General features: G+C 43.2%; 2 protein-coding genes across 2 annotated transcripts in view; one reads left to right on the top strand and one right to left on the bottom strand.

Annotated features, from left to right (window-relative positions):
• Positions 1-25,266, top strand: part of NAIP (NLR family apoptosis inhibitory protein) — a 211,543-nt gene that overhangs the window by 23,446 nt on the left and 162,831 nt on the right. Inside the window, exon 3 of the mRNA XM_053699711.1 lies at positions 18,500-18,599. Within this exon, the coding sequence (XP_053555686.1) occupies positions 18,500-18,599 (100 nt within the window). The remainder of the gene's footprint in view (positions 1-18,499; positions 18,600-25,266) is intronic.
• LOC128648648 (casein kinase II subunit alpha'-like) lies at positions 615-2,083 on the bottom strand. Its single transcript, XM_053701444.1, is given in 2 exon segments — positions 615-1,864; positions 1,867-2,083. Coding segments are annotated over 2 exon segments (1,047 nt in total). The 5' UTR covers positions 1,982-2,083; the 3' UTR covers positions 615-932.

Genomic DNA, 25,266 nt, shown 5'->3' with positions numbered 1-25,266 from the left:
AATTTAACAATCAAGTGAGTCACCTGGCTCCTGCACACCCTTTAAAAAAAATAATCCAGATCTACGTAAACAAATGGAACAGCTATCTGCCTGAGACTCATGCTATGTATACTATGTACTGGGGAAGGTCTATTATAGTATGAGGGAATGAAACATCACTCCGAGAGCCCTTTAAAAGCCAGTTATATAGTGTCATCTAGAAATAACACCAGTATGTACTAGCTCAGCAAACGGTCATGCTGTTCCCTGGAAAAGCTTTAAGATTAAGACTGAAAAAGGAGGGTTCCCAGAGTAATAAATCCAGGCCTCATAATCCAGTATTTCCTTGCTTATTGGTCAAAAACCCCATAAAGGCATCGGGGACATTTCTGTGTTTTAAAGAGGTGGCTGTGTTGCATCTCAACTTTACCCTGTAACAATTCGCTCCATTTAATACAAACTAAACAAAAAAACTGGCCATGCACATTGGATTTCAATCTCCAGTTTTTTCCCAAGGTTTGTCTGGTCCTGTTCACAAGGTTAAACCCATCCCTGCCAGAGACCTGGTTGGAAAACACTTGACACCCTTACAAGGAAGCTCCGTCCAGAAGGCAAATAGTTAACCAAGGTATATATAGAACTCAGAGGGCTTTCTGCCCATTGAGAAAAATGAGGGAGAGTGGGGGACGTCTGCAGTTTGGGCTCCTCAGTCCATGGGTCCTGTTGGTGGCTATTTATCCCCAGTTGGGGGCTCCTGGAATTGACAACCTGTCCATCGCAGTATCTTGGTTAGTAAATAGTGGGATTCTGGGTTCCGGTACGGATGGGACCAACTGATATAACTTTCCCTTCACTCACTGCGGCCAATGCCAAAATCTGCTCCAGTGTGTACTCTGGATCTATTCACGAGAAACATGGTGAGAACAGCAGCGGCGTCCCACAATCCCTGGTACTCATCGTGCTGCTGACAAGCTGCCAGAGAGCAGAGGACTGTCTGTCTGAGCCTGTTGTTCCTTTACTACAGGATAGAAGTAGGGGTGCTCCATGGCTTCACGTGCCGTTAGTCTCTGCTGATGGTCATATCGCAGCAGCTTATCTAGCATGTCTAGTGCTTCTGCAGTCACAAGGTGTCTATTTTCACTATGTATGAAATTCTCCCAGCGCTTTCGTGAGTGCTGTCCTAAGATGTCATTGAAATGGGGATCCAACTCTATGTGATATTTCTTTAGGTATCCATAAAGCTCATCTGTGCCCAGTACTTTTGCGATCCGGACCAACTGATCATAGTTATCTTGTATGTGAAAAAATGGCTCCTTTATGAAAATCATACTGGCCAACATGCAGCCCAGACTCCACATATCAAGGCTGTAATCATACATCTGATAATCCACAAGAAGTTCAGGTCCCTTGAAGTACCTGGAGGCTACACGCACATTATACTCTTGTGCTGGATGGTAGAACTCTGCAAGGCCCCAATCTATCAAGCGAAGCTTTTTCTGCTGGTGGTCAATCATGACATTATGTGGTTTCACATCACGATGCATCACCCCTTGACTGTGACAATAGTCCAGAGCCTTCAGCAGCTCATACATGTAAAAGCAGATATCATAGTCTGTAAGGATCTGATACAGTTGCTTAAAGTCTGTATTATTGATATATTCAAAAACCAAAGCTGGGGTTTTGGACACAGGATCTATGATGGTGTCTAGAAGGTGGATAATATTGGTTCCTCCACGCAGGTTCTCGAGAATCTTCACTTCTCGCTTTATTTTCTTCTTTTTTACTGGCTTGAGAATCTTCATCACGACCCTCTCATTGTTGGTGATGTTTATGGCTTCAAACACCTCACTGTACTTGCCGCGGCCAAGTTTCCTGACTAGTTGATGTCCTCTTGGTTTCCCCAATTAGGGACGTGCGCCTCGTAGTCCCAGTACTCGCGACTCCTTAGGCTGTTAACGCCCGCATAAACCCGGGCTCTGCTCCCAGCCTGCGGGCCCGGCATGGCTCCGGGGACACTGGAAAACAGGCCCCGCAGCCCTGGGCTTGGGAGGCGGCAAGAGGCCACACGCAGGATAAGGGGGGCGGCAGCACACAGCAAAGCCAGACCATGCCGGGAAAAAGGGCCCCATATCAATATTTTTTGAGGGCGCACAGCATTCCATGGGGGGGGCATTGCCCCCCAATGCCTCTCTTGGGGCCGACCCTGCTTCTAAGAGGGTAAACAGGGGCAGAGAGCGAGAGATTGGAGAGGAAAAGTGAAAGTGAAGAAAAAGATAGCGTTAAGAAAGAGTGGAGAGAAAAAAAATAAAGAGTAAAAAGATATGTGTCAGGGTTTTTTCCCTGTTTTGTTTGCCATGTGCTGCTGGCAGCCATTTTACTCACCTTTCTTCCTGACTATGGTGCATTGTGGGGGATGCTGCTCATTTCCTGCACTTCCTTTTATGGCCAGACTGGTGTGCATCATCCATGTGAGACAGGATGCAGTCTCAGAATTGTGATGTCATCACTTATTATTTAAAGGGCCTCTGTTCAGTATGCTTTGCCTTTGCGTTGTCTCAGACCTGTTTGTGAGAGTTCCTGTGTATTACCTGGCTGCCTGTCGTCCTTCCTGGTTCCTGATCTCTGGCTTGTTCCTGACTCTGCTGTTTTCCTTGTTGCTGATTCCAGCTCGTCTGACTATTCGCTTTGGTTTTTACTCCTGGCTTGTTATTTGACTTGTGGACTTTTTATTATTTTTTGCTATTAATAAAGGTTTGATTATTTTTGCACTTCTCGTCTCAGTCTGATTCCTGGCACCCTGACAATATGAGAGCGGAAAGAGAGTGTAAAAAGAAGATTTAGGGGTAGATTTATCATAGTGCGAGTGGACATGATACGATGTAGCGTATCATGTCTGCTGCACATCGAAAAATGCCGACAGCATACACTGTCTGCATTGATCATTGCACCAGCAGTTCTGCTGGTGCAATGCCGCCCCCCTGCAGATTGACTAGCAGGGGGTGTCAATCAACCCGATTTGTATTCTGATTTCTGTCCGCGGCCTCAGAGCAGGCGGACCACTGCTTCATAACTTCTGTTTCAGGTGAGCCTGAAGGGGCATACGGAGCTTGATAAATCGGCCCCATGGCCTGAGAGAGAAGGGAGGAGGTAAAAATAGAGATTGAAGAGAGGGGGCAGTGGAGAAAGATAGATGAGAGATAATAATTATAAAACAATTTCTCCCGGTTTGCTATGACCTCACATTAATGTCAACATTTTTTTGCTTTCTCTCAGTTCAACAACTTCCTTTTTCTGTCCAGCTGTTGTCTTCCCCAGAACCCTAGTTGATGTTGCTAACTGCTATGTACATATTTTTGTTAATTTAATGTTAATGTTTGTAGCATTATTTCATTTATGGTATAAAACAAAAGCAATATTAAAAAAAAAATCACTGCACAATAAGATGTTTCACATTGGCTAAACATATACAAAGAGGTTTCAAACGGTTTGAGCAATGGCACTACAATCGGACAAACTCCCCAATATATACACAATGGTTAATTGTAATTAGTGACAACTTAGTGTTCTAGCGATATTAGAGGGAGGGGTGCTTTGCACAAAAAATACATCTAAGCCAAATGTGGAAGTAAAGGAGAAGCTTCCATAAAAGAATGCGGCATCAGCACTCACTGTCCTGACCAACAGGCGGAGTTTTTAATTACCGTAGTTAAAACATAACCTTTATTAAATAATAATAAAAAAAAGGGGGGGAGAAGGGGGAACACGTACGATTAAAAACCTAGGATAGAGTAGTCATAAATAGATACCTTAATATAATTAAATTATATAAATAGGCCTCTGAGGTATGATAGCCAAATTAGATAAATTAAGGTATGATCTACACGTTAGTAGATATAGCAATATGGTTATACTGTTTGTAGGTGGGGTATGATGCACCTATATTATCATAATACACTGAAATAGTGAAATAAAGATATAGAGTGCCCCACTAAAACACGACATGAATTATAATATCAAAGGGGTGAGCCTAGGTCAGGACAGTGAGTGCTGATGCCGCATTCTTTCGTGGAAGCTTCTCCTTTACTTCCACATTTGGCTTAGATGTACAAAGAGGTGTTGGGTTAGTGGGTGAAGTGTGGGCGAGGTAGTGGGTGGGAACAAAAGTGGTGAGTAACATTTTGGGCTGGCTAGTAGCTTAGAGCTTGACGTTTTGAGCCCTGTATACACACACACACACATATACACACACACACACAGGCATACACACACAGACAAACACCCACACACACTCTGAATCATAAAAGCTATATTTCTTTCCTAAGATAGGGAGTGTCCACGGCTTCATACCTTACTGTTGGGAAAAACAACACCTGGCCACCAGGAGGAGGCAAAGACATCCCAGCCAAAGGCTTAAATATCCCTCCCACTTCCTCATTACCCCAGTCATTCTTTGCCTTTCGTCATGTTAGGAGGTGGCAGAGAAGTGTCAGAAGATTCGGAGAGTCCTGAAAAAGGGTATCTTCCTTTCGAGATAGGACTGGAGTATTAAGTAGTCATGTCAACCTCTCAGTGAGAGTGATGAAAGTTAGAGTCTGGAGATGCAGGAAAAGTTTTTCTGCGAAACCATCCAGACTACTGCTAACAGCTCCTAAGCAATCAGTGTTGACGAGTTTCACTGCCTGCTTTCTCTCACTCAAGTCCATGTCAGAAGTGCTGCTATAAGACTGTCACACATGAGAGGCTGTGTTCTGTTTCACAGCATGGATTCTGGAGGTAAGATCATTTCAATTTTTACACAGTGTGGCTCCTTTATACCTTGATAGGATCCAGCGCTATAACAGGGTCACAGTGTGGCTCCTTTATACCTTGATAGGATCCAGGGTTAATATCCTCTGAAGGGGGTTTATTGAACAGTTGGGGTATTTTAATCAGTGTATTAAATATTTACATGCTGCTTTGTGTGATTTTTTCCTGGGCTGATAGACTGTGTGTCTTTGGCTGGAACAAACAGGTTTCACTTTTAAGTTTCACTTTCATTTTTTTAAAGTGTTGCACAGCTCCTATTACTTGCTGTACTTGTAAAAGTACTGTCTTGCTCTCCATGTGACTGGGTGTGGTCTTTGTTAATTTCCTCCATTCTGGCTGAGACTTGAACCTGAGGAGAGCATTTCCTCTGTTAACTGTCTGGGTCTAGGAGGTGGTGAGTGCCCCAGTCATTGGGAGTATAAAGGTGCAGTTTTCTATAATAAAAAACGTTTTTATTTGTGTCCTTCTGTTGGTATAACCTAAGCTATAGAGGTACTCCTTCTGTACTAAATCATACCTGTTTATATTGTGAGTAGGCTGTTGTTTTCCCACTTACTCAATTATGTTCCACATGCCTTAACATCTTAATAAAGTCTAAGAAGGGAGACAAGCCTGCTAAGGCTCTTAGCCCCTCTGAGCCGTCTACCTCTCAGGACTCGCCGTCCCATGAGATTACTACCCTTGCTACATTATCCATTCCACATGCAGTTCCCCGTAGCACATCTAATCCTCCATCTGGAGGGGGCCTTCTTCCTGCAGACTTTGCAGCACAGTTACAAATGGCGGTGTCTGCGGCCCTCAGTGCATTACCTCACTCTAACAAAACACAAGAGAAAGGTTAAACATAGCTCTCCTGACCCGGAGTCATCTAAATATTTATCGGATTTAGCTATTATGTCCCAGTTATCCAATGATGAGTTAACCTCTGAAGCTTCAGAGGGTGAACTTTCTGGGTCGAAGTCCTTAGCATCTAAGCCTCCTGCTGCGGAGAAACCGTCCTTTAGATTTAAAATTGAGCACTTGTGTTTTTTATTGAAGGAGGTTCTGTCTACGTTAGAGGTTCCAGAGGCTGCGCTGCCTGAAGAACCTATGATACCTAAATTAGACAGAGTTTAGGAAGACAGGAAAGTTCCTTTGACTTTTCCTGTGCTGGTTAAGATGGCGAAAATTATTAAGAATGAATGGGAAAGAATGGGTTCTTCCTTTCCCCCCTCGTCTACTTTTAAAAAATTGTTCCCGCTCCCGGACTCTGAACTGGATTGTGGGGCTCCATTCCTAAGAAGGATGGTGCTATCTCTAGGCTTGCTAAACATACTACTATACATCTTGAGGATAGTTCTTCATTCAGAGACCCGATGGATAAGAAAATGGAAACCTTTCTGAGAAAGATGTTTCAACATACAGGATTTTTGTTTCAACCGGCGGCTGCAGTTGCTGCAGTTGCCGGAGCAGCTACCTACTGGTGCGACCCTTTGTCGGAACTCATTGAGGTGGAGTCTCGCCTTGAGGATATTAAAGACAGAATTAAAGGTCTGAGAATTGCTAATTCTTTTATCTGTGATGTAAACATGCAAATTATTTGCCTAAATGCAAAGGCCTCTGGCTTTGCGGTCCTAGCCCGCCGGGCGCTCTGGTTGAAGTCTTGGTCTGTGGATATGACTTCTAAGTCCCAACTCCTTTCTCTTCCCTTCAAGGGAAATATTTTATTTGGTCCAGGCCTGGACTCCATTATTTCTATGGTTACCGGAGGCAAGGGTGCCTTCCTATCGCAACATAAGAAGAAAAAGAGACCTGCTGATACAAGGTCCATTTGTTTATCAAATGACTGCGTGGAGATTGAACACTTAGTCTTAGCCAAGAGAGGTTTCTCTGAGAGTGTCATTGATACTCTTATTCAAGCTTGTAAACCAGTTACTCGGCGTATCTACCACAAGGTGTGGAGGACCTACTTATTCTGGTGTGAAGAGCGTGCTTTTTCCTGGCACAGAGTTAAGGTTGCCAGGATCTTATCTTTTCTCCAGGATGGGCTGGAGAAGGGCCTTTCTGCTAGTTCCCTGAGGGGACAGATTTCGGCCCTGTCGGTTTTATTGCAAAAGAGACTGGCTGAGCTTCCAGACGTGCAGTCCTTTGTTAAGGTTCTGATTAGGATCAGACCTGTGTTTAAATCTGGGGCTCCTCCTTAGAGCCTAAATCTTGTTCTTCTGGTTTTGCAACAGGTTCCGTTTGAGCCTCTGCATTCCGTTGACATTAAATTGGTATCTTGGAAGGTTCTCTTTTTTATTGGCTATTGCCTCTGCTTGTAGAGTTTCTGAGATCTCTGCTTTGAAATGTGAGCCCCCTTATCTGATTTTTCATGCTGATAAGGCAGTTTTACATACTAAATTAGGTTTTCTTCCTAAGGTTGTGTCAGATCGCAACATCAATCAGGAGATTGTGGTTCCTTTCTTGTGTCCCAATACTTATTCATCGAAAGGAACGCTTACTTCACAATTTGGATGTGGTTCGTGCCTTGAAGTTCTATCTTCAGGCTACTAAGGAGTTTAGATAATTTTCCTCTATGTTTGTTGTCTATTCAGGGAAGTGTAAGGGGCAGAAGGCTACTTCGACTTCCCTATATTTTTGGTTAAGGAGTGTCATCCACTTAGCTTACAAGACAGTGGGACATCGTCCTCCTGAGAGGATAACGGCTCATTCCACTAAAGCAGTGGCTTCCTCTTGGGCCTTTAAGAATGAGGCCTTTATGGATCAGATTTGTAAGGCGGCTACCTGGTCCTTCTTACATACTTTTTCAAAATTTTATGTTTTTGCTTCGGCTGAAGCAGCTTTCAGGAGAAAAGTTTTGCAGGCTGTGGTGCCCTCAGAATAGGGTCCGCCTCTTCCTTTTTGTTTCCTCCCATTATTTATTCAGTGCCCTCTGGAGCTTGACTATAGTTTTTCCAACAGTAAGGAATAAAGCCATGGACTCTCCCTATCTTACGCCTAGATTTAGAGTTTTGAGGCCAAAGGGGTGCGTTAGCTATGCGTGCTTTTTTCCCCCCGCACCTTTTAAATACCGCTGGTATTTAGAGTTCACAGAATGGCTGGGTTTTCAGTGCGTTAGGCTCCAAAAAGGGAGCGTAGAGCATAATTTTTACGCCACTGCAACTCTAGATACCAGCGGTGCTTACGGACGCGGCCAGCTTCAAAAACGTGCTTGTGCACGATTCCCCCATAGAAAACAATGGGGCTGTTTGAGCTGAAAAAAAACCTAACACTTGCAAAAAAGCCGCGTTCAGCTCCTAACGCGGCCCCATTGTTTCCTATGGGGAAACACTACCTACGTCTGCACCTAACACTCTAACATGTACCCCGAGTCTAAACACCCCTAGCATTACACTTATTAACCCCTAATCTGCCGCCCCCGCTATCGCTGACCCCTGCATATAATTTTAAACCCCTAATCTGCCGCTCCGTACACCCCCGCCACCTACATTATCCCTATGTGCCCTAACATCGCCGACCCCTATATTATATTTATTAACCCCTAATCTGCCGCCCCCAACGTCGCCTCCACCTAACTACATTTATTAACCCCTAATCTGCCTACCGGGCCTGAGCGCTACTATAATAAATGTATTAACCCCTAATCCGCCTCACTCCCGCCTCAATAACCCTATAAGAAATAGTATTAAGCCCTAATCTGCCCTCCCTAACATTGCCGACACCTAACTTCAAGTATTAACCCCTAATCTGCCGATCGGAGCTCACCGCTACTCTAATAAATTTTTTAACCCCTAAAGCTAATTCTAACCCTAACCCTAACACCCCCCTAAGTTAAATATAATTTTATTCTAACGAAATAAATTAACTCTTATTAAATAACTTATTCCTATTTAAAGCTAAATGCTTACCTGTAAAATAAGCCCTAATATAGCTACAATATAAATTATAATTATATTGTAGCTATTTTAGGATTAATATTTATTTTACAGGCAACTTTGTAATTATTTTAACCAGGTACAATAGCTATTAAATAGTTAATAACTATTTAATAGTTACCTAGTTAAAATAATTGCAAAATTACCTATAAAATAAATCCTAACCTAAGTTACAATTAAACCTAACACTACACTATCAATAAATTAATTAAATAAAATACCTACAATTACCTACAATTAAACCTAACACTACACTATCAATACATTAATTAAATACAATACCTACAAATAACTACAATTAAATAAACTAACTAAAGTACAAAAAATAAAAAAGAACTAAGTTACAAAAAATAAAAAAATATTTACAAACATTAGAAAAATATTACAACAATTTTAAACTAATTACACCTACTCTAAGCCCCCTAATAAAATAACAAAGCCCCCCAAAATAAAAAAAATGCCCTACCGTATTCTAAATTTAAAAAGTTCAAAGCTCTTTTACCTTACCAGCCCTTAAAAGGACCTTTTGTGGGGCATGCCCCAAAGAATTCAGCTCTTTTGCCTGTAAAAAAAACCATACAATACCCCCCCAACATTACAACCCACCACCCACATACCCCTAATCTAACCCAACCCCCCCTTAAATAAACCTAACACTAAGCCCCTGAAGATCTTCCTACCTTATCTTCACCTCGCCGGGTATCACCGATCGGTCCTGGCTCCGAAATCTTCATCCAACCCAAGCGGGGGCTGGCGATCCATAATACTGCGGCTGAAGAGGTCCAGAAGAGGCTCCAAAGTCTTCATCCTATCCGGGAAGAAGAGGCGATCCAGACCGGCAACCATCTTGATCCAAGCGGCATCTTCTATCTTCTTCCGATGAGGAACGGCTCCATCGTGAAGACCTCCAGCGCGGATCAATCTTCATCCTCCGACGTCCAACTGAAGAATGACGGTTCCTTTAAGGGACGTCATCCAAGATGGCGTCCCTCGAATTCCGATTGGCTGATAGGATTCTATCAGCCAATCGGAATTAAGGTAGGAAAATTCTGATTGGCTGATGGAATCAGCCAATCAGAATCAAGTTCAATCCGATTGGCTGATCCGATCAGCCAATAAGATTGAGCTCGCATTCTATTGGCTGATCGGAACAGCCAATAGAATGCGAGCTCAATCTGATTGGCTGATTGGATCAGCCAATCGGATTGAACTTGATTCTGATTGGATGATTCCATCAGCCAATCAGAATTTTCCTACCTTAATTCCGATTGGCTGATAGAATCCTATCAGCCAATCAGAATTCGAGGGACGCCATCTTGGATGACGTCCCTTAAAGGAACCGTCATTCTTCAGTTGGACGTCGGAGGATGAAGATTGATCCGCGCTGGAGGTCTTCACGATGGAGCCGTTCCTCATCGGATGAAGATAGAAGATGCCGCTTGGATCAAGATGGTTGCCGGTCTGGATCGCCTCTTCTTCCCGGATAGGATGAAGACTTTGGAGCCTCTTCTGGACCTCTTCAGCCGCAGGATTATGGATCGCCAGCCCCCGCTTGGGTTGGATGAAGATTTTGGATCCAGGACCGATCGGTGATACCCGGCGAGGTGAAGATAAGGTAGGAAGATCTTCAGGGGCTTAGTGTTAGGTTTATTTAAGGGGGGTTTGGGTTAGATTAGGGGTATGTGGGTGGTGGGTTGTAATGTTGGGGGGGGGGGGTATTGTATGTTTTTTTTTACAGGCAAAAGAGCTGAATTCTTTGGGGCATGCCCCACAAAAGGTCCTTTTAAGGCCTGGTAAGGTAAAAGAGCTTTGAACTTTTTTAATTTAGAATAGGGTAGGGCATTTTTTTATTTTGGGGGGCTTTGTTATTTTATTAGGGGGCTTAGAGTAGGTGTAATTAGTTTAAAATTGTTGTAATATTTTTCTAATGTTTGTAAATATTTTTTTATTTTTTGTAACTTAGTTCTTTTTTATTTTTTGTACTTTAGTTAGTTTATTTAATTGTAGTTATTTGTAGGTATTGTATTTAATTAATGTATTGATAGTGTAGTGTTAGGTTTAATTGTAGGTAATTGTAGGTATTTTATTTAATTAATTTATTGATAGTGTAGTGTTAGGTTTAATTGTAACTTAGGTTAGGATTTATTTTACAGGTAATTTTGTAATTATTTTAACTAGGTAACTATTAAATAGTTATTAACTATTTAATAGCTATTGTACCTGGTTAAAATAATTACAAAGTTGCCTGTAAAATAAATATTAATCTTAAAATAGCTACAATATAATTATAATTTATATTGTAGCTATATTAGGGTTTATTTTACAGGTAAGTATTTAGCTTTAAATAGGAATAAGTTATTTAATAAGAGTTAATTTATTTCGTTAGAATAAAATTATATTTAACTTAGGGGGGTGTTAGGGTTAGAATTAGCTTTAGGGGTTAAAAAATTTATTAGAGTAGCGGTGAGCTCCGATCGGCAGATTAGGGGTTAATACTTGAAGTTAGGTGTCGGCGATGTTAGGGAGGGCAGATTAGGGGTTAATACTATTTATCATAGGGTTATTGAGGCGGGAGTGAGGCGGATTAGGGGTTAATAACTTTATTATAGTAGCGGTGCGGTCCGCTCGGCAGATTAGGGGTTAATAAGTGTAGGCAGGTGGAGGCGACGTTGAGGGGGCAGATTAGGGGTTAATAAATATAATATAGGGGTCGGCGGTGTTAGGGGCAGCAGATTAGGGGTACATAAGGATAACGTAGGTGGCGGCGCTTTGCGGTCGGCAGATTAGGGGTTAATTATTGTAGGTAGCTGGCGGCGACGTTGTGGGGGGCAGATTAGAGGTTAATAAATATAATACAGGGGTCGGCGATGTTAGGGGCAGCAGATTAGGGGTACATAAGGATAACGTAGGTGGCGGTCGGCAGATTAGGGGTTAAAAAAAATTAATAGAGTGGCGGCGATGTGGGGGGACCTCGGTTTAGGGGTACATAGGTAGTTTATGGGTGTTAGTGTACTTTAGAGCACAGTAGTTAAGAGCTTTATGAACCGGCGTTAGCCCAGAAAGCTCTTAACTCCTGACTTTTTTCTGCGGCTGGAGTTTTGTCGTTAGAGTTCTAACTCTCACTCCAACCAAGACTCTAAATACCGGCGTTAGAAAGATCCCATTGAAAAGATAGGATACGCAATTGACGTAAGGGGATCTGCGGTATGGAAAAGTCGCGGCTGGAAAGTGAGCGTTAGACCCTTAAATGACTGACTCTAAATACCCGCGGTAGCCCAAAACCAGCGTTAGGAGCCTCTAACGCTGGTTTTGACGGCTACCGCCCAACTCTAAATCTAGCCGTATGGAAGGAAAATATAATTTATGCTTACCAGATAAATTCCTTTCTTTCCGGATAGGGAGAGTCCATGGGCGGTCCCCTATTATTTATTTTATTCTTCTGGCTCCATTTATACCCTAATGTTTCTCCTACTTTTCCTTGTTCCCTCAGTAGAATGACCTGGGTAATGAGGAAGTGGGAGGGATATTTAAGCCTTTCGCTGAGGTGTCTTTGCCTCCTCCTGGTGGCTAGGGGTTGTATTTCCTAACAGTAAGGAATGAAGCCATGGACTCTCCCTATACGGAAGGAAAGGAATTTATCTGGTAAGCATAAATTATGTTTTTGACTTTGCTATCCCTTTGAGTGATAAAACCTTGTCTTGGGTGAATAATTAACCTCTACATGTATATACACTTGCTTACTACACATTGAATATTACCGAACAAGGTACATTTTATTGTTAGTAACTGACTTTACTGGCTGCAGGTTATCTTCCTAGATTTTATAAGCTACCCAGATTTTTAAAATGAAATCCGGAGCCATTTTTTTTTTATTGGCAAATGGAAAAAAACTATTATTTTATAGCATATTTTTTCTCATATTATATATGCAGTGTATTTGGTATGTGTTTATGGGGTGATTGTATGATATATACGTTATTTCATACATTTCGTCCATGAGATAAAAAAAATACTTACCGCTAGATTTAGAGTTCTGCGTTAGCCGTCAAAACCAGCGTTAGGGGCTCCTAACGCTGGTTTTGGCTGTCCGCTGGTATTTAGAGTCAGTCAGGAAAGGGTCTAACGCTCACTTTGCAGCCGCGACTTTTCCATACCGCAGATCCCCTTACGCCAATTGCGTATCCTATCTTTTCAATGGGATCTTTCTAACGCTGGTATTTAGAGTCTTGGCTGAAGTGAGTGTTAGAACTCTAACGACAAGACTCCAGCCGCAGAGAAAAGCCAGGAGTTAAGAGCTTTCTGGGCTATTGCCGGTTCATAAAGCTCTTAACTACTGTGCTCTAAAGTACACTAACACCCATAAACTATCTATGTACCCCTAAACCGAGGTCCCCCCACATCGCCGCCACTCTAATAAAAATTTTTAACCCCTAATCTGCCGACCGCACACCGCCGCAACCTACATTATCCCTATGTACCCCTAATCTGCTGCCCCTAACACCACCGACACCTACATAATATTTATTAACCCCTAATCTGCCCCCTCCAACGTCGCCGCTACCTAACTACACTTATTAACCCCTAATCTGCCGACCGGACCTCACCGCTACTATAATAAAGTTATTAACCCCTAATCCGCCTCACTAACCCTATAATAAATAGTATTAACCCCTAATCTGCCCTCCCTAACATCACCGACACCTAACTTAAAGTATTAACCCCTAATCTGCCGACCGGACCTCACCGCTACTCTATTAAATTTATTAACCCCTAAAGCTAAGTCTAACCCTAACACTAACACCCCCCTAAGTTAAATATAATTTTTATCTAACGAAATAAATTAACTCTTATTAAATAAATGAATCCTAATTAAAGCTAAATACTTACCTGTAAAATAAACCCTAATATAGCTACAATATAAATTATAATTATATTGTAGCTATTTTAGGATTAATATTTATTTTACAGGTAACTTTGTATTTATTTTAACCAGGTACAATAGCTATTAAATAGTTAATAACTATTTAATAGCTACCTAGTTAAAATAATTACAAAATTACCTGTAAAATAAATCCTAACCTAAGCTACAATTAAACCTAACATTACACTATCAATAAATTAATTAAATAAAATACCTACAATTATCTACAATTAAACCTAACACTACACTATCAATAAATTAATTACATAAAATACCTACAAATAAATACAATTAAATAAACTAACTAAAGTACAAAAAATAAAAAAAGAACTAAGTTACAAAAAATAAAAAAATTATTTACAAACATTAGAAAAAGATTACAACAATTTTAAGCTAATTACACCTACTCTAAGCCCCCTAATAAAATAACAAAGCCCCCCAAAATAAAAAAAATGCCCTACCCTATTCTAAAATAAAAATAGAAAAGCTCTATTACCTTACCAGCCCTTAAAAGGGCCTTTTGCGGGGCATGCCCCAAAGAATTCAGCTCTTTTGCCTGTAAAAAAACCCATACAATACCCCCCCAACATTACAACCCACCACCCACATACCCCTAATCTAACCCAAACCCCCCTTAAATAAACCTAACACTAAGCCCCTGAAGATCTCCCTACCTTGAGTCGTCTTCACCCAACCGGGCACCGATGGACCAAAAGAAGACATCCGGAGCGGCAGAAGTCTTCATCCTATCCGGGTAGAAGAGGTCATCCGGACCGGTAGACATCTTCATCCAAGCGGCATCTTCTATCTTCATCCATCCGGAGCGGAGCGGAGCCATCTTCTTCCAGCCGACGCGCATCCATCCTCTTCTACCGACGCCTACTCGCCGAATGACGGTTCCTTTCTATCAGCCAATCGGAATTAAGGTAGGAAAATTCTGATTGGCTGATGGAATCAGCCAATCAGATTGAGCTTGCATTCTATTGGCTGTTCCGATCAGCCAATAGAATGCGAGCTCAATCTGATTGGCTGATTGGATCAGCCAATCAGATTGAACTTGAATCTGATTGGCTGATTCCATCAGCCAATCAGATTTTTCCTACCTTAATTCCGATTGGCTGATAGAATCCTATCAGCCAATCAGAAATCGAGGGACGCCATCTTGGATGACGTCATTTAAAGGAACCGTCATTCGGCGAGTAGGCGTCGGTAGAAGAGGATGGATCTGCGTCGGCTGGAAGAAGATGGCTCCGCTCCGCTCCGGATGGATGAAGATAGAAGATGCCGCTTGGATGAAGATGTCTACTGGTCCGGATGACTTCTTCTGCCCGGATAGGATGAAGACTTCTGCCGCTCCGGATGTCTTCTTTTGGTCCATCGGTGCCCGGTTGGGTGAAGACGACTCAAGGTAGGGAGATCTTCAGGGGCTTAGTGTTAGGTTTATTTAAGGGGGGTTTGGGTTAGATTAGGGGTATGTAGGTGGTGGGTTGTAATGTTGGGGGGGGTATTGTATGTTTTTTTTTACAGGCATAAGAGCTGAATTCTTTGGGGCATGCCCCGCAAAAGGCCCTTTTAAGGGCTGGCAAGGTAATAGAGCTTTTCTATTTTTATTTTAGAATAGGGTAGGGCATTTTTTTATTTTGGGGGGCTTTGTTATTTTATTAGGGGGCTTAGAGTAGGTGTAATTAGCTTAAAATTGTTGTAATCTTTTTCTAATGTTTGTAAATTATTTTTTTATTTTTTGTAACTTAGTTCTTTTTTATTTTTTGTACTTTAGTTAGTTTATTTAATTGTATTTATTTGTAGGTATTTTATGTAATTAATTTATTGATAGTGTAGTGTTAGGATTAATTGTAGATAATTGTAGGTATTTTATTTAATTAATGTATTGTTAGTGTAGTGTTAGGTTTAATTGTAACTTAGGTTAGGATTGTGATGTTAGGGAGGGCAGATTAGGGGTTAATACTATTTATTATAGGGTTAGTGAGGCGGATTAGGGGTTAATAACTTTATTATAGTAGCGGAGAGGTCCGGTCGGCAGATTAGGGGTTAATAATTGTAGGTAGGTGGCGGCGACGTTGGGGGCGGCAGATTAGGGGTTAATAAATATAATATAGGGGTCGGCGGTGTTAGGGGCAGCAGATTAGGGGTACATAGGGATAACGTAGGTGGCGGCGGTGTACGGAGCGGCAGATTAGGGGTTAAAAAAAATATGCAGGGGTCAGCGATAGCGGGGGCGGCAGATTAGGGGTTAATAAGTGTAAGGTTAGGGGTGTTAAGACTCGGGGTACATGTTAGGGTGTTAGGTGCAGACTTAGGGAGTGTTTCCCCATAGGAAACAATGGGGCTGCGTTAGGAGCTGAACGCTGCTTTTTTGCAGGTGTTAGGTTTTTTTCAGCTCAAACTGCCCCATTGTTTCCTATGGGGATATCGTGCACGAGCATGTTTTTGAAGCTGGCCACGTCCGTAAGCAACGCTGGTATTGAGAGTTGCAGTGGCGGTAAATATGCTCTACGCTCCCTTTTTGGAGCCTAACGCAGCCCTTCTGTGAACTCTAAATACCAGCGGTATTTAAAAGGTGCGGGGGGGAAAAAGCACGCGTAGCTAACGCACCCCTTTGGCCGCAGAACTCTAAATCTAGCGGTTAGAATTTTTTGGGATATGACTACCACATATTAAGAAAATAAGATAGAGAAAAAAACGTTTCAATGCATATTTTGTATTTTATTCTTACCAAAGAATTCTGGTTCAACAATAACAATATAACTTAACAATTCAGAACAGTAAAATATTGCATAGTAACAACACATAGGATACCTTTAAACATATAGGCCTCTATTTAACAAAGGTCTTGCAGACCTGATCCGACAGAGCGGATCAGGTCCGCAAGACCTCGCTGAATGCGGAGAGCAATACGCTCTCCGTATTCAGCATTGCACCACCAGCTCAGAAGAGCTGCTGGTGCAATGCCGCCCCCTGCAGACTCGCGGCCAGTGGGCTGCCAGCAGGGAGGTGTCAATTAACCCGATTGTACTCGATCGGGTTGATTTCCGGCGATGTCTGTCCGCCTGCTCAGAGCAGGCGGACAGGTTATGGAGCAGCGGTCTTTGTGACCACTGCTTCATAACTGCTGTTTCTGGCGAGTCTGAAGACTCGCCAGAAACACGGTCCGTCAAGCTCCTTTCGCAGCTTGATATATAGGCCCCATATAATGAAATATGAATCTCTAACTGTTATAAGACTATGAATGCTAATATCCCAAGCACATGCAGTGTTTATGGGACCAGTTAGAGCTAAATGCTGAAGATATATTTGTTATTAGATCATAGGATTAATACATAGAGATCTTAGAGTGGAGCAGTGTCGTTAAACACAATGGGCAATATGCATAAAGAGCAATTAAGGGCAAAGTGTTTTGCTCCAGAAGTACATATCCCCAATTGGCCAAATTTATCAATCTAACACTGGAGCAATATGGGGGCAAAGTGATAAATTAACTATCGTTACAGAAACCAAAGTAATGTTTCTGCTAATTGCTCCAAACTAAGCACTTTGCCACAGAACTGCTTCAATTTTGCTATGGTAAATATACTGCACAGAGTTTAGACACTCATGTCATAATCAACACTTAAAAAAACACATTGAATCCTTGTAAAACGGTAAACAATTTAAACAAATTAGTATGGCTGGCCACAAAATGTTGATACAACATAAAATACTGGTGGAGTTTTATAACATTTTGCATGCAATAGAAATACTCTGTGCATTTCTCAGGTGTTGATTTGCACACCTCAAAAGGCAACTTTCATGTCCATTCCCACCATTTTATATCCATTTCCCCCCTTTTCATATCCACCCCCCCCCCTTTCCTATCCATTTCCCCCATTTCTTATCTATTCCCCCTTTTCATATAAATTAAACTCTATATTAAAACTGAAGAATTTTGTAACGGAGGAAAAGAAAGCAATCTCCAAATGACAAACTGGTAACTTGGGCTATGAAGAGGGGGAAATATAGTTCATGAGATAACAGTTTCAGATTATGCAGTAAGAACATCTTCATGCTGTTACTCAAGTTACAATATGCCATTTAACAAATAATTATAGTATAGACTTCTTGATTTGGTAATTGGACATGTCCCAGAAAAATGCTTTCCATGCCACTGGGAGCCATACTGTTTATATTCTTAAACATTTCTCTCATTAAGTTATTCCATCCAGTGATTGGGAGCTAGAAGGGAATCGATAATTAAAGCAAACATTGCACCTTAAGATTTTTTTTGTGTGTGCAAAATCAGTAATAAATGATATACATAGTTAGGTTAGAAGGTTGTGTGAGAAAGAAAGGGGTGACGACTACGCACCTAATCTTCATCTCTGTTGTTTACAATTCCACCTAGCCAGCCTTGTTCTGTAAATATACAGTATATTATTTCATGTCCACCCCCCCTCTTCCCATGCACTTACCTGGTCGTCGCATGCCCAGGAGCTCCGCTCATCCCTCCAGCACACTGCCTACTGTAGAACGCTGGGAGGAAGTGATGTTATCAGGTGAAAGATCCCTTCCTCCCAGCGCTTGGCTGCAACAGGAGTGGACCCAGATGCGGACGCGGACCCTCCTCCCGGGGAAACTTCCAGGGACATAATTTGTCCTGGGACAGTCTCCTCAATCCTGGAACTGTCCCCTGAAATCGGGGACATCTGGTCAGCCAATCCTAGAATGATCAATAGTGTGATTAATGTACATCCTCTAAATATGTTACTTTATCTTTATATAGATTGTAAATTAACATGCTTGCTAACTAGTGCAATTATCATCAGATGCTGGTTCAGTTACATTTGCGTTGCTTTGATTTTAAACAATGTATCCTGTGCAGGCAGAAGGGACGATGTGCAATGCTTCTCCTGTGTTGGATGTTTGGGCAATTGGGAAGAAAATGATGACCCCTGGAGAGAACATGCAAAGTGGTTTCCCGAGTAAGTATTATATCTATAAAACATTTTCACTATTTTGAAAATGACAAATAATCTGTTAATTTAATTATGGTCAGAATCTGACAGCATATTCTTAAAAGCTTTCTGATTATGGCTTTCGTGTTTTTCTACTGTCTCACATTTATTATGGCAGCACATGAAGTTGGAGAGGGTTACAGAAACCTATATTTAATACACATGTGCTTTCAGCAGTTTCGTTAGCTGAAGAATGCGGGAGAAGGTGGCTGTTTGCTGCATTGAACTCTTTTCAGAGTTGATTTTTTCTTGTGAAACATACTAAATTCTGTAAAAATACAGATCTTGGTGTGTTATACTTATTAACCCCTAATCTGCCGCCCCCGACATCGCCACCACCTACCTACACTTATTAACCCCTAATCTGCCGCCCCCAATGTCGCCGCTACCAACCGACACTTATTAACCCCATAATCTGCAGTCCCCGACATCGCCGACACTTACATTATACTTATTAACCCCTAATATGCCACCCCCAATGTCGCCGCCACCTACATTGCACTTATTAACCCCTAATCTGCCGTCCCCAACATCGCCAACACCTATATTATACTTATTAACCCCTAATCTGCCGCCCCCAACGTCGCCGCCACTATACTAAAGTTATTAACCCCTAACCCTTAGTCTAACCCTAACACCCACTAACTTTAATGTAATTAAAATAAATCTTAATAAAACCTAAAATTAATAACTATATAATTCCTATTTAAAACTAAATACTTACCTATAAAATAAACCCTAAGCTAGCTACAATATAACTAATAGTTACATTGTATCTAGCTTAGGGTTTATTTTTATTTTACAGGTAAGTTTGTATTTATTTTAACTAGGTAGACTAGTTAGTAAATAGTGATATTTACTTCCTCAGTTGCTGCACTGGTATCTGCTTCCTCAGTTGCTGCACTGGTATATCCTTCTTCAGTTGTTGCACTTGTATCTGCTTCCTCAGTTGCACTTGTATCTACTTCCTCAGTTGCTGCACTTGTATCTCCTTCCTCAGTTGCTACACTCGTATCTTCTTCCTCAGTTGCTGCACTGGTATCTGCTTCCTCAGTTGCTGCACTGGTATATCCTTCTTCAGTTGTTGCACTTGTATCTGCTTCCTCAGTTGCACTTGTATCTACTTCCTCAGTTGCTGCACTTGTATCTCCTTCCTCAGTTGCTACACTCGTATCTTCTTCCTCAGTTGCTGCACTGGTATCTCCTTCCTCAGTTGCTGCACTGGTATCTCCTTCCTCTGTTGCTCCACTGGTATCTCCTTTCTCAGTTGCTGCACTGGTGTCTGCTTTCTCAGTTGCTGCACTGGTATCTCCTTCCTCAGTTGTTGCACTTGTACTGCTTCCTCAGTCGCTGTACGTGTGTATCTCCTTCTTCAGTTGCTGCACTGGTATCTCCTTCCTCAGTTGCTGCACTGGTATCTCCTTCCTCAGTTGCTGCACTGGTATCTCCTTCCTCAGTTGCTGCACTGGTATCTCCTTCCTCAGTTGCTGCACTGGTATCTCCTTCCTCAGTTGCTGCACTGGTATCTGCTTCCTCAGTTGCTGCACTGGTATCTCCTTCCTCAGTTGTTGCACTTGTATCTGCTTCCTCAGTTGCACTTGTATCTGCTTCCTCAGTTGCTGCACTTGTATCTTCTTTCTCAGTTGCTGCACTCGTATCTTCTTCCTCAGTTGCTGCACTGGTATCTCCTTCCTCAGTTGCTGCACTGGTATCTCCTTCCTCCGTTGCTACACTGGTATCTCCTTTCTCAGTTGCTGCACTGGTGTATGCTTTCTCAGTTGCTGCACTGGTATCTCCTTCCTCAATTGTTGCACATGTGTCTGCTTCATCAGTCGCTGCATGTGTGTATCTCCTTCTTCAGTTGCTGCACTGGTATCTCCTTCCTCAGTTGCTGCACTGGTATCTGCTTCCTCAGTTGATGCACTTGTATTTGCTTCCGCAGTTGCTGCACTGGTATCTCCTTTGTCAGTTGCTGCACTGGTATCTGCTTCCTCAATTGCTGCACTGGTATCTCTTTCCTCAGTTGCTGCACTGGTATCTGCTTCCTCAGTTGCTGCACTGGTATCTCCTTCCTCAGTTGCTGCACTGGTATCTCCTTCCTCAGTTGCTGCACTTGTATCTCCTTCCATTGCTGCACTGGTATCCCATTCCTCAGTTGCTGCACTGGTATCTACTTCCTCAGTCGCTGCACTGGTATCTGCTTCCTCAGTTGCTGCACTGGTATCTGCTTTCTCAGTTGCTGCACTGGTATTTCCTTCCTCAGTTCCTGCACTGATATCTCCTTCCTCAGTTGCTGCACTTGTATCTGCTTCCTAAGTTGCTGCACTGGTATCTCCTTCCTCCGTTGCTGCACTGGTATCTCCTTCCTCAGTTGCTGCACTGGTATCTGCTTCCTCATTTGCTGCACTGGAATCTGCTTCCTCTGTTGCTCCACTGGTATCTCCTTCCTCAGTTGCTGCACTGGTATCTGCTTCCTCAGTTGCTGCACTGGTATCTCCTTCCTCCGTTGCTGCACTGGTATCTCCTTTCTCAGTTGCTGCACTGGTGTATGCTTTCTCAGTTGCTGCACTGGTATCTCCTTCCTCAATTGTTGCACATGTGTCTGCTTCATCAGTCGCTGCATGTGTGTATCTCCTTCTTCAGTTGCTGCACTGGTATCTCCTTCCTCAGTTGCTGCACTGGTATCTGCTTCCTCAGTTGATGCACTTGTATTTGCTTCCGCAGTTGCTGCACTGGTATCTCCTTTGTCAGTTGCTGCACTGGTATCTGCTTCCTCAATTGCTGCACTGGTATCTCTTTCCTCAGTTGCTGCACTGGTATCTGCTTCCTCAGTTGCTGCACTGGTATCTCCTTCCTCAGTTGCTGGACTGGTATCTCCTTCCTCAGTTGCTGCACTTGTATCTCCTTCCATTGCTGCACTGGTATCCCATTCCTCAGTTGCTGCACTGGTATCTACTTCCTCAGTCGCTGCACTGGTATCTGCTTCCTCAGTTGCTGCACTTGTATCTCCTTCCTCAGTTGTTGCACTGGTATCTGCTTTCTCAGTTGCTGCACTGGTATTTCCTTCCTCAGTTCCTGCACTGATATCTCCTTCCTCAGTTGCTGCACTTGTATCTGCTTCCTAAGTTGCTGCACTGGTATCTCCTTCCTCCGTTGCTCCACTGGTATCTGCTTCCTCAGTTGCTGCACTGGTATCTGCTTCCTCATTTGCTGCACTGGAATCTGCTTCCTCTGTTGCTCCACTGGTATCTCCTTCCTCTGTTGCTCCACTGGTATCTCCTTCCTCAGTTGCTGCACTGGTGTCTGCTTTCTCAGTTGCTGCACTGGTATCTCCTTCCTCAGTTGTTGCACTTGTACTGCTTCCTCAGTCGCTGTACGTGTGTATCTCCTTCTTCAGTTGCTGCACTGGTATCTCCTTCCTCAGTTGCTGCACTGGTATCTGCTTCCTCAGTTGCTGCACTGGAATCTGCTTCCTCAGTTGTTGCACTGGTATCTAATTCCTCAGTTGTTGCACTTGTATATGCTTCCTCAGTCGCTGCACTGGTATCTCATTCCTAAGTTGCTGCACTGGTATCTACTTCCTCAGTTGCTGAACTGGTATTTCCTTCTTCAGTTGCTGCACTGGTATCTCCTTCCTCAGAGTCTGCACTGGTATCTGCTTCCTCAATTGCTGCACTGGTATCTGCTTCCTCAATTGCTGCACTGGTATCTTCTTTCTCAGTTGCACTTGTATCTGCTTCCTCAGTTGCTGCACTTGTATCTTCTTTCTCAGTTGCTGCACTCGTATCTTCTTCCTCAGTTGCTGCACTGGTATCTCCTTCCTCAGTTGCTGCACTGGTATCTCCTTCCTCCGTTGCTGCACTGGTATCTCCTTTCTCAGTTGCTGCACTGGTGTATGCTTTCTCAGTTGCTGCACTGGTATCTCCTTCCTCAATTGTTGCACATGTGTCTGCTTCATCAGTCGCTGCATGTGTGTATCTCCTTCTTCAGTTGCTGCACTGGTATCTCCTTCCTCAGTTGCTGCACTGGTATCTGCTTCCTCAGTTGATGCACTTGTATTTGCTTCCGCAGTTGCTGCACTGGTATCTCCTTTGTCAGTTGCTGCACTGGTATCTGCTTCCTCAATTGCTGCACTGGTATCTCTTTCCTCAGTTGCTGCACTGGTATCTGCTTCCTCAGTTGCTGCACTGGTATCTCCTTCCTCAGTTGCTGCACTGGTATCTCCTTCCTCAGTTGCTGCACTTGTATCTCCTTCCATTGCTGCACTGGTATCCCATTCCTCAGTTGCTGCACTGGTATCTACTTCCTCAGTCGCTGCACTGGTATCTGCTTCCTCAGTTGCTGCACTGGTATCTCCTTCCTCAGTTGCTGCACTGGTATCTGCTTTCTCAGTTGCTGCACTGGTATTTCCTTCCTCAGTTCCTGCACTGATATCTCCTTCCTCAGTTGCTGCACTTGTATCTGCTTCCTAAGTTGATGCACTGGTATCTACTTCCTCCGTTGCTGCACTGGTATCTCCTTCCTCAGTTGCTGCACTGGTATCTGCTTCCTCATTTGCTGCACTGGAATCTGCTTCCTCAGTTGTTGCACTGGTATCTCATTCCTCAGTTGTTGCCCTTGTATATGCTTTCTCAGTCGCTGCACTGGTATCTACTTCCTCAGTTGCTGCACTGGTATCTGCTTCCTCAGTTGCTGCACTGGTATCTGCTTCCTCAGTTGCTGCACTAATATCTCCTTCCTCAGTTGCTGCACTGTTATCTGCTTCCTCAGTTGCTGCACTGGTATCTGCTTCCTCAGTTGCTGCACTGGTATCTGCTTCCTCAGTTGCTGCACTAATATCTCCTTCCTCAGTTGCTGCACTGTTATCTGCTTCCTCAGTTGCTGCACTGGTATATCCTTCAGTTGCTGCATTGGTATCTGCTTCCTCCGTTGCTGAACTGGCATTTCCTTCTTCAGTTGCTGCACTGGTATCTCCTTCCTCAGATTCTGCATTGGTATCTGCTTCCTCAATTGCTGCACTGGTATCTGCTTCCTCAATTGCTGCACTGGTATCTGCTTCCTCAGTTGTTGCACTTGTATCTGCTTCCTAAATTGCTGCACTGGTATCTGCTTTCTCAGTTGCTGCACTGGTATTTCCTTCCTCAGTTCCTGCACTGATATCTCCTTCCTCCATTGCTGCACTTGTATCTGCTTCCTAAGTTGCTGCACTGGTATCTCCTTCCTCCATTGCTGCACTGGTATCTCCTTCCTCAGTTGCTGCACTGGTATCTGCTTCCTCAGTTGCTGCACTGGAATCTGCTTCCTCAGTTGTTGCACTGGTATCTAATTCCTCAGTTGTTGCACTTGTATATGCTTCCTCAGTCGCTGCACTGGTATCTCATTCCTAAGTTGCTGCACTGGTATCTACTTCCTCAGTTGCTGCACTGGTATCTGCTTCCTCAGTTGCTGCACTGGTATCTCCTTCCTCAGTTGCTGCACTGTTATCTGCTTCCTCAGTTGCTGCACTGGTATATCCTTCAGTTGCTGCATTGGTATCTGCTTCCTCAGTTGCTGAACTGGTATTTCCTTCTTCAGTTGCTGCACTGGTATCTCCTTCCTCAGAGTCTGCACTGGTATCTGCTTCCTCAATTGCTGCACTGGTATCTGCTTCCTCAATTTCTGCACTGGTATCTGCTTCCTCAGTTGCTGCACTGGTATCTCCTTCCTCAGTTGCTGCACTGGTATCTCCTTCCTCAGTTGCTGCACTTGTATCTCCTTCCATTGCTGCACTGGTATCCCATTCCTCAGTTGCTGCACTGGTATCTACTTCCTCAGTCGCTGCACTGGTATCTGCTTCCTCAGTTGCTGCACTGGTATCTCCTTCCTCAGTTGTTGCACTGGTATCTGCTTTCTCAGTTGCTGCACTGGTATTTCCTTCCTCAGTTCCTGCACTGATATCTCCTTCCTCAGTTGCTGCACTTGTATCTGCTTCCTAAGTTGCTGCACTGGTATCTCCTTCCTCCGTTGCTGCACTGGTATCTCCTTCCTCAGTTGCTGCACTGGTATCTGCTTCCTTATTTGCTGCACTGGAATCTGCTTCCTCAGTTGTTGCACTGGTATCTCATTCCTCAGTTGTTGCACTTGTATATGCTTCCTCAGTCGCTGCACTGGTATCTACTTCCTCAGTTGCTGCACTGGTATCTGCTTCCTCAGTTGCTGCACTGGTATCTGCTTCCTCAGTTGCTGCACTAATATCTCCTTCCTCAGTTGCTGCACTGTTATCTGCTTCCTCAGTTGCTGCACTGGTATATCCTTCAGTTGCTGCATTGGTATCTGCTTCCTCAGTTGCTGAACTGGCATTTCCTTCTTCAGTTGCTGCACTGGTATCTCCTTCCTCAGAGTCTGCACTGGTATCTGCTTCCTCAATTGCTGCACTGGTATCTGCTTCCTCAATTGCTGCACTGGTATCTGCTTCCTCAGTTGTTGCACTTGTATCTGCTTCCTAAGTTGCTGCACTGGTATCTGCTTTCTCAGTTGCTGCACTGGTATTTCCTTCCTCAGTTCCTGCACTGATATCTCCTTCCTCAGTTGCTGCACTTGTATCTGCTTCCTAAGTTGCTGCACTGGTATCTCCTTCCTCCATTGCTGCACTGGT

This window comes from Bombina bombina, chromosome 2 (genome assembly GCF_027579735.1).
Source record: "Bombina bombina isolate aBomBom1 chromosome 2, aBomBom1.pri, whole genome shotgun sequence".
In the NCBI taxonomy this organism is placed as follows: domain Eukaryota; kingdom Metazoa; phylum Chordata; class Amphibia; order Anura; family Bombinatoridae; genus Bombina; species Bombina bombina.
Note: the sequence above shows the minus strand (reverse complement) of the source record. Positions and strands in the feature narration are given on the sequence as shown.